The sequence below is a fragment of the Cupressus sempervirens genome, chromosome 9, assembly GCF_028749045.1.
Source record: "Cupressus sempervirens isolate cs-2001-9-10 chromosome 9, ASM2874904v1, whole genome shotgun sequence".
NCBI lineage: Eukaryota > Viridiplantae > Streptophyta > Pinopsida > Cupressales > Cupressaceae > Cupressus > Cupressus sempervirens.
The window spans coordinates 163,185,477-163,194,972 of NC_143126.1; the positions used below are offsets into that span (position 1 = coordinate 163,185,477).

The 9,496-nt window shown below is 34.9% G+C and overlaps 1 protein-coding gene across 1 annotated transcript; it reads left to right on the forward strand.

Annotated features, from left to right (window-relative positions):
• The first annotated feature begins 3,581 nt into the window (after nt 1–3,581).
• LOC149538012 (F-box/kelch-repeat protein At1g15670-like) lies at nt 3,582–4,436 on the forward strand. The gene has a single exon (XM_089802411.1). It carries the CDS (start codon nt 3,582–3,584, stop codon nt 4,434–4,436), a length of 855 nt encoding a protein of 284 aa, XP_089658537.1.
• The last annotated feature ends 5,060 nt before the right edge of the window (nt 4,437–9,496 follow it).

Consider the following 9,496-nt stretch of genomic DNA (forward strand, 5'->3'; position numbering starts at 1 on the left):
GATCTAGATTTCCTTTGATTGTAATCATTATTACCTCTATGATGGCTTATTCCCCTTCTCTCGGTCCTATTCATGGTGAGTGTATCACTAGATGAGTAGTTTTTGTTACTTCTTATCATATCTTCACTAAGTAAAGTGGTGACAACTTCATTATAGACTAGTTTTGTCTTTGTAGAATTTGAAGTGCTAACTACTGTAACCATGAGATCCCAATTGTCAAGTAAGGAATACAATAAGATGATAACTTTGGCTTCATCATCTTGAGTCACACCAACTGAGGTTACTTGACATAATAAAGTGTTAAAATTATTTATATGATTTGACATCACAATCCCTTCCTTCATTTTCAACTTGTAGAGCTTCTTCATAACGAATGTTTTATTCGCAACTGATGTCTTTTGATACATGTTTTGAAGTTTATCCCAAACTGCCTTTGTTGTCTTTTCATTCAAAACATTGAACATTGAGTGAGAGAAAAACTGATGTCATCACCTTCTCATTAGTCTTTTCCCAAACTCCATCCGTCATTGAAGTTTGTTTCTTACTTTTTCCTTCAATTGCAATTGATAGGTCTTGCTTAACCAACAAGGAACACACTTGCACTTTCCATACGCTGAAGTTCTTACCTATGAATTTCTCCACTTTTGCATCCTCCATTTATCTGAAAATTCAACACCCATTTCCAATCTGCACAACTTGTGCTATGATATCAATTGAAAAGATTTAAATGCAAAAAGAAAAAACTAACGGATGCAACACCAATTTATCCTAGTTCACCAAATAGTGTTAAAAATCAATTACAAATGAACAGGTGGAGCATATATAAAGGCTCCAATTATATTAGATCATGAAACCAAGAAACATATTATGAATGTTAGCCTTCAATCGTGTCTTATCATCTCTGCCAAGTGGAAGCCGCTAACTAGAAACAAGGCCAAAGACGTCAAACATAGGTGCACTTTGAGAGGGAAAAACCGCATATGAACAAACATATTATGAGTTCTTTATTTTGGCCTGCAGTTTCCTGAAATTGACATACAACTTCATCTCCCCAGCTACAACAACCTCTGCTTTCTTCCATTGGTGCTTTATAAGTTATGAGCTGAGAAGTGAGATATCGATGCAGCTTACTCTATGACTTCAAATCTTTCCCCCCACTGAAAGCTTTGGAATTTTCAACTGCGCATTTTGTCATGTAATTCACAGCTTGTATACCGAATGCTTGCACATTTTCCATGTCTATCTGGACTTGTATGTTGCACATACGCGCCTATGATTCTCAACCACATGCTCACAGAAGAAAACGTGCTATTATACTGAGGTGGCAATCAGAAAGTTCTAAATATTTCTTTGACTAACTTCTAAAGGCACTGCGGGCTTGGAATGAAGCTTGAGTTGTCACTCGTATCCTTCAAGATTTCAAAGCCATATTAAAAAATATACCTGCAGAAACATCAAAATCACAATATTCAGGCTCTATGTATGATTATTGAATGAAACGAATCATGTTCATGATCCCTCATTGCATAGAAATTTTGAATCTTGTAGAGGCACGTGCCGCTGGATGGAGGACCGAATTCAAGGCCGAACTGGTCTGAGATGATTCATCTTTGAATTCTCATCATTTATTAACTGATAACACCCTTTACAACACGTGATTTGAATTTGGATCTTAACCTTTTTAGATGAGAGGTTAAAGATTTCAAATTGAAACACTTGTTTGGAATCTTAAACTTTAACTTCTTTAGAGGTTAGTGGTTAATGATTGAGTGGAAAACATGTATTTCAATGTCTTCATTAACTTAAAGATAACTTAAGACTCAATGAACTAGAATTTGAAAATTCAAAAGGCAGAACGGAGTTAAGAATGAACCAAAAATATTTGAAGGACAAAATTCCTGAGTTGAAGCCACCATTTTAATACTTAAAATGAGGTGCATTCCAAAAATACCCATAGTTTAAAAATTATGAGGATTTAAAATTTTGTCCAACAATTTTAGTATCTAAGAACACTATGCACGTTAAAAATCATCACATCAAATTCAATACATCACAAATTAAACATTGAATGAGAGAAATAAATAAACGAAAAAAAAAGAATATGTAAAGAATGCTTAGTTTTAATTGGAAATTTAATTGATAAAAATGATTAGGTGTTTATAATATGTTGTGTTCTGTTGTTTGGTTCATGTTTGTGCATTTGAGTCACTTTATTTTTCAATTTTAAATAGTTAAAAGATAGTTTTGGTTAATAATATTAAAATCATACATATAATTATTTCTTGTATCATCAATATTTATAATTTATATTAATTTATTTTGAATATTTTGAATGTGCTATATTTATATTTAAAATCATTTTTTATAATAAATATATATGAAAGAACTAAAGTCTATTAAGATCTAATAAAAATTAATTATTTGTTTATATAAAATCTAATAAAAATGATTTTGTGTTTATGATTCTAAATAATATAATAATAATAAGTATAATGTGAAGTTTAAAAATTAAATCAAAAATAGTTTTAATATCAATTTAATATATATTATAAATTTGAATCAAATATATAATTTAAAATAATTTTACTATTAAGATATAATACTTATTTCTAATTAGTTTAATCTATATTAAATTGTTTCTAACAAATGAAACATAATGTCTAAATTTATATCAAATTGAAGAAAAAATATTATGATGATTTTTATTTTAGATCATTTATCACATTGTTTCTAAATTTCTTTTTATAGTAAATTAGAAACATATATCTAATTTTATAATTTTATAGTAGTTGAAAAAGAATTAGAAACATATATCTAATTTATAGTAGTTGAAAAAGAATTAACATAACATAATATTTCTTTTCTATTAGAAATTTTAACAAAATGAAGATCATTGAATAACTTGTTTGTAATAAAAATATGACAATAAAGAGAATATATATAAAATCAACTAACTAAATAATTAAATTTATAACAAAAATGAAATTAAAGTCTAAAAGAAAATAAAACAGAATAAGAGAATATATAATATTAAATTGTTTTCTAATTATAGGAGATGAGATATTTATTAAAAAAATAAAAGTTGTTCTGAATATGGGATCTGTTTTTCTTAAAATAAATTGGGCAATAAAGGCCTATAAATATAGAAGACGAGCATGGGTAATGGAAGACTTCTCCCAATAACAATTAGGAGAGACATATGTCTGAAAGAATTTCTGGTAAGATGTCAAAGTCAAGATTGATTATTATGTGGTGTGATTGATTATTATTATTATTATTATGTACTAGGTGTGACTAGATTGGTGTCTAAGACATGTTTTATAAGAAGCGCACAATTTACCACTCTTGAGGGTAAGGCCATCTTAACAGAGAGTGCAATTTCTGGTATGTCTGGTGATGCTGCAATGGGGTCTCTATTTCCTGGTCTGCCCGAGGAAATTGGATTGGAATGTCTTTTGAGAGTGGAGTTGAGCTCTCATCACAACATCGCCCTTGTTTGCAAAAGCTGGAACGCCGCGTTACAAAACCCTCAATTTTATTCGGAATGAAAAAGGTTGAAGATTTCTGAGCAGCGTGTTTGTATGATACTCCGGGAAGCAGATGGTATTCAGGTCAAAGTAGCCGTTTATGACCCCAAAAACAACTCCTGCAAAAACCTCCCACCCTCTCCCTCTTCAAGTCGTCGCTGCCGATATCACTGTCATTTCGTAAAAAGAAGACTTGTTTTGATTGCAGACGGGAGTTGGAAACATACTGGAAATTATGTGTGGCTGTTCGATTTTTCTTGTTCGAAATGGAAGCAGGGGAGCCCAATGCCCGCGTGGCACACTCAATTTGCATCGGGAGCCGATGAAGAGAGGGGACTAATTTATGTGGGTGGAGGGTATAACGAATCTTGTGACGAGATCCGTAGCGCTTTAGTTTACAACGTGGAGTTGAACAAATGGGATTTTCTCCCCGCCATGAACACCTCCCTGGGAACTGCGAGAGGTGGTTTTGTTCACGGTAAGTTTTATGTGACAAATTGTTTATCCATTTTGGCTTTTGATCCCTCTTCCAGAAGGTGGGAATGTATGATAGATGGGATGAACCGTTTGGAAACGCATGCGAATGGGTTCATCTGTATGCCTTTTGTAAGTGCGTGCAATGGAGCCTTGTATCTCTTTACCTCTACACAATTGATCCAATATGACCACAATAGAAATGAGCTGAATATTGCAGGGACTCTCCCAGCGCCTATTTCTGGCATATTTATGACCTTCGCTGTAGGGCTCGGGAATAAAATCTTTCTGGAAAAATGGTTTATTAAAGGTGAAGAAGCGGCATTTTATATGATTTCAGCTCCAAGTGAGAAAGGAGAAGTCAAGTGGAGAGGCCTTCAGAAACCATCTGGCCTCGAGGGCTACGTCATTCGTACTACTGGTTTACAACTTTGACGTTCTGTTTGGCAGTGAGAATATGAGTGGAATAAGCATATATAAATATTTAAAATTTTAAATTTTCCTTCTGAATTTTCCCCTCTCATCATCTTTGGATCTATTATCTGAATCAAAATTTAGGTATTCTAAATTTTTCTTTATTTATTTCATATTTATGATGAAATTAGAATTTGGCACTTCATAGAATTGAGGAGTTTTTGTCCCCTTTTTTTTCTTTTTGCATGCAATAGAATTATAGACAATGTTATATGAGCTGCATGTACACTCTACAAAATCCTCTACAAGATTGGCTGCCTGTTAAGTATTTACTTCATAATTCTTAAATCGTTATATGTGCTTTTGATTTACAGTTTTGTTATTGATCAATTTCTTATTTTTTTAAATAGTACACATGCATGTTTAATTTGATTGTTATATATATTTTTATTATTTTTGTACTTCTTTGGAGGCCGCGTAGGCATCAGACTTAGGGGGAGAGGTATAATGTTGAATGTGGGCAATAGCATGGAGAAATTATAGAGATTAAATTTTCATGGAAGTTTTATTTTTTCATATTTATAATGAAAACAAATATTCACAATAAAATAGTTAAATTTATGAAAAAATATACAATAAAAAAGAAATTTCAAATATTTTAAAATTTAATAATAGAAATATGCTCATTCATAATTAATTGAAAGTAAGTATTAAACAAATTATATTTACATTTTGAGCATATCTAAGCTAATGTTTCCAAATAGATATATATGAACTTATTAGACCCTCTAGATTTATTTTTAATTTTCGTATTTATATATACTATTCCTTTCACTTTTCAAGCCAATTGCAATAGCTAAATTATTTTGCACCAATAAAAATTAATAATTTTTTTCAATATTTTGAAATTCCATATCTTAAGGTTATTGTATTTTGTTATATTCAATACAATAGCACAATATAGTTGAGAATGTGGAGAAACGTTGGCTACCAGCTGGGCTAGGGTTTTTCCCCTAGCCTGTTCTTGGTGTTTGATCTTTACTATTTTTCTATTCTGTTTGGATTGCTAGCTACTGGACATAATTTGCGTCGGTGTTTTTGGATATCTTCTGCAGTCAATTTTGGATTGGGGTTTTATTGTTTGCATGGCAGGGCCTGGGATTTCTTCTCCGTTGGTGAGAAGAGATGGTTCTTCTCCAACTATGCATGCAATGCGATCTGAATCGTTTTATTCAGGGGAGAGCTCCAAGCTGAAAAAAGTTAATAGTTTTTTTCCGCGTAGCCATGATCGCCCTGTTCTGGTTATTCCTCCAACGGCTGTAATGGAGGACATTGATTATTGGACCAAGCATGCTTTGATATGCAAATTTCTTGGAATCCGAATTTTCCTATCCGCTCTTGAGGCATGGATCCACCGCTCATGGCAGGTGGAAGGCGATATGGAGATTATGTTGGCGGGGAATAGTTATTTTTTTGTTGTATTCTCTTGCATGTCTGATCGGGATCGTGTTTTTGAAGGAGGCCCTTATTTCTACAACCATGTGGGGTTATTTGTCAAACCTTGGCATTCAGGTTTTAATTCTGCTGAGGATCTCCCTTCAACAGTGCCAATTTGGGTTCGCTTGCCTCGTCTTCCCTTGGAATTTTGGCGTGAAGACATCCTTTGACAAATTGCTTCTTTGTTGGGGAAGCCGGCTGCGATCGCACATCAATCCCTCGATAAAAAGGTTATTTCTTATGCTAGAATTTGTGTTGAAATTAATTTGAATAACCCATTACCAGATTCTTTAGAAATTTGTATGGGGGATTTTTCTTGGGTGCAGTAGTTAGATTATGAATCTATCCCTTTCCGTTGTCGAATTTGTCATGAGTATGGTCATTTACTGCGTCAGTGCCCCCGTAACTCAATTTTCAAAGGAATGGATGGTTCTACAGCTGGCAATACTGGTGGTTTGGCAAATACTACAGGGAAAGGACAATCTCAAATGGCTAATACTACCAAGGGGATGAATCCGCAAGATGCTACAAGTAAGGGTAAGGCTCAAATGCAGGATAAGGATGGATTTATCCATGTTCACCCTCGTGTTAAGGGTCGTGGTCAAAAGAGGCCTTTGAAAGAAAGATTATATGATTCAGGTTTTAACCGCTTTGAGGTGCTAGATAGTATGGTTCTAGAGGAGGGTATTCCTCCTCCTATCTCTTCTGATCCAGTTTGCCCAGATGAGAGATCTGTTCCTAATGATGCTTGTGGGGCATCCCAAGTTGTACTATATCAGAACTGTGAGGTCCCTATAGCTCCTGTGACAGAGGCTCTGGTGACTCCTGCAGTGTTGGAGGATAATGATGTTGTTTTAGCTGACTTGGTTAAGGATGTGCTACCATCAGGTAAGGGCAAGGGTTCTCCTCTCCCCTTGGGGTTGATGTCTCGACCCTTTAAGCGGGCTTCTTCTACTCCTCCTCTAAGGACTGGGCGCAAAATAGACCAAGAGAAGATTAAACTCACAGGAGATATATTGATTGAGTCTGGTTCAGTGAAACCTTTGGATTCTCATTTTCCCAATTCTACCCAATGATGATTATTCTCTCATGGAATGTAAGGGGGTTGAATAGCATCCCTAGACAAAAGGCTATTCATAACTTGGTGGTTGATCATAGCCCTGATGTTTTTTGTATCCAAGAGACTAAGCTCTCTGTGGAGTCTATGGTCCAACATGCCTCTAGTATTTGGTCTCGTGGCCAATGCCAGTGTGTTGGGGCAACAGGCAGTGCAGGTGGTTTAGCTATATTTTGGGATCCTCAAAAAATTTCTCCTCTTGGCTGGATGTCTTCTCGCTCAACTCTCTCTATGGTAGCTTCTGCTCTAGACTCAAGAGAGGTAATCATGGTTACTAATGTGTATGCACCTGTTGATCTTGTGGGAAAGGAGGAACTTTGGGAACATATTCAATATGTTAGAAATTGTCATCCTTATCATCCTTGGGTGTTAGCAGGGGACTTCAATTCAGTTTTAAGTCTGGAGGAGAAGCATGGTGGTTTCGCTAGATTGGGGCCTTCTTTTGCTCTTCTTCAGCAACATATATCTCTTTTGCATCTCTCTGATGTTAAGCCTTCTAATGGTCTCTATACCTGGAATAATCACAGGACTAGTGTTGCTGCTATCTCAGAACGTCTGGATAGATTTCTTGTTTCTTGCTTTTGGGTTAGTGGCACCCTTACTATCTCTTCAAAAATCCTTGATTGGAGGGGTTCAGATCATTGGCCAATCAAATTTTCCGCTATAGGGGCTTATGTTCCGAAGCATCCTCCTTTTAAGTTCCAGTTGATGTGGCTTCGGGACTCCTCTCTTCATGATTGTGTTTTCTGTTGGTGGAAAGATGGTGCCCCTGCATATGGTACTACAATGTTCTCATTTTCTAAAAGGCTTCAATATGTTAAAAAGTAGCTCAAGATATGGGGGTAAGTGCACCAAGTTGTGGTGCCAAAAGGGGGGTATAAGTGGACACCTTTTTCCTGAAATCAGCAATTTTTGGACTTCAACAAGAATTTGAAGATAGTTACGCTCAAAATTTTAAGATATGACAAAAAAAAAAGTCATAGTCCTCTGAATCTAGTTTCTAAACTACTAATTTTTTTTCAAAATGGTTTAGTTTTAGGTCCTCAAAAAAGGGGGCCACAAAAAGTGGTGCTGGTTTTTCCAGAAAAACATAACATAGTACAAAGTGTGGTCCCCCTAAAATTTTAACTTTTTTTTTGAAATTCTTTAATCGCTCTAGTCAAAAGTTACCTAACACTATGTAGTTTATCCCATATTTTTTGGGTAATTTTATAATATGTATTTTTTTTTTTATGAATTTTTTAATTGGACACATTCGAAAAATGTGAAATATCTATGTGCTCCCCCTATAAATGATTGAAAACTAATCTAAAATCAAAACTTCTTTTTTTCAAAGTGTGTAGAATGGAGTCTAGTTTTTAAAAAACTAAGTTTTTTCAAAATTTGATGAATGAGCTAAAATCTATAGCCCAATTAGTACATGTTGGTTTTTGACAAAAAATGGACATACATTCAAAAGAAATTATAGATGGAAGGCTTAAAATAGTTCAAATTTAAAATAAATTATATGGTTGTGTAGCTAACAAAGAGACCTACAATGTCATGTAACCTGATTTTATTGATGCTCAACCACGAAGAAACTAGATGGAGAGCACACAAGAAAAATCAATCATTTTTTGTATGTTTGCAGCAAAACACGTCTCAGACCAGTTTATGGACTCCAAAGCTTTGGTTTGGATTCCCAAAGCAATACCAAATGTTAGGCTTAGTAGTATTTAAATCTTTAAATAGTGCGTGTGTGCTATTTAGAGCTTGTTAAATTTACTTTCAAATAGCGTGTACGCGCTTTGTAAAAAAAAAAATTTCAAAAAACGCACACACACTATGGTGCGTACACACTATAGTGCGTACGCACTATTTAAATATACTTTTAAATAGCACGTACGCACTTTGAAAAATTAATTTATTTTTTAAATAGCGCGTACGCACTATGGCTTGGCACACCCAAGCCATAGTGTGTGCGCACTATAGCGCACACGGACTATAGCGCGTGCGCACTTATTGAAAACAGAAAGGAAAAACAGGGTGTCATCTTTTTGGCACCACAACTCGGTGCACTTACCCATGGAATAGGGAATGCTTTTGGAACCTTCACTTTATGAAGAGGCTTGCTCAAGAAGATCTTGATGTCATCACAAGGGAGATTAGAGATCGAGGTTTCTCAGAGGATCTTGGCAAGGTTGAATCCCTTGCTTCTAGAGCTCTAGAAGAATGGGAACTTCGAGAGGAAATTTTTTGGAAGCAAAAGGCTAGAGTTGATTGTCTCTAGGAAGGTGATCGTAACACTGCCTTTTTCCATAAAATAGTGCAGTCTCGCTGGAATCAGAGCATTATCTCTTCTTTGGTTAATTCTCAAGGTATCCAACTAAATTCCTTGCCAGCTTTGTTCCAGGAGGCTATTTGGTACTTCTCTACCCTCTTCTCTGAGGACTCTCCTCCTGCTGATAATGAAGAAAATCTTATTTTG

What these genes read in the sequence shown, in the direction of transcription:
- LOC149538012 (XM_089802411.1), top strand. Translation starts at nt 3,582, where the DNA reads ATGATACTCCGGGAAGCAGATGGTATTCAGGTCAAAGTAGCCGTTTAT.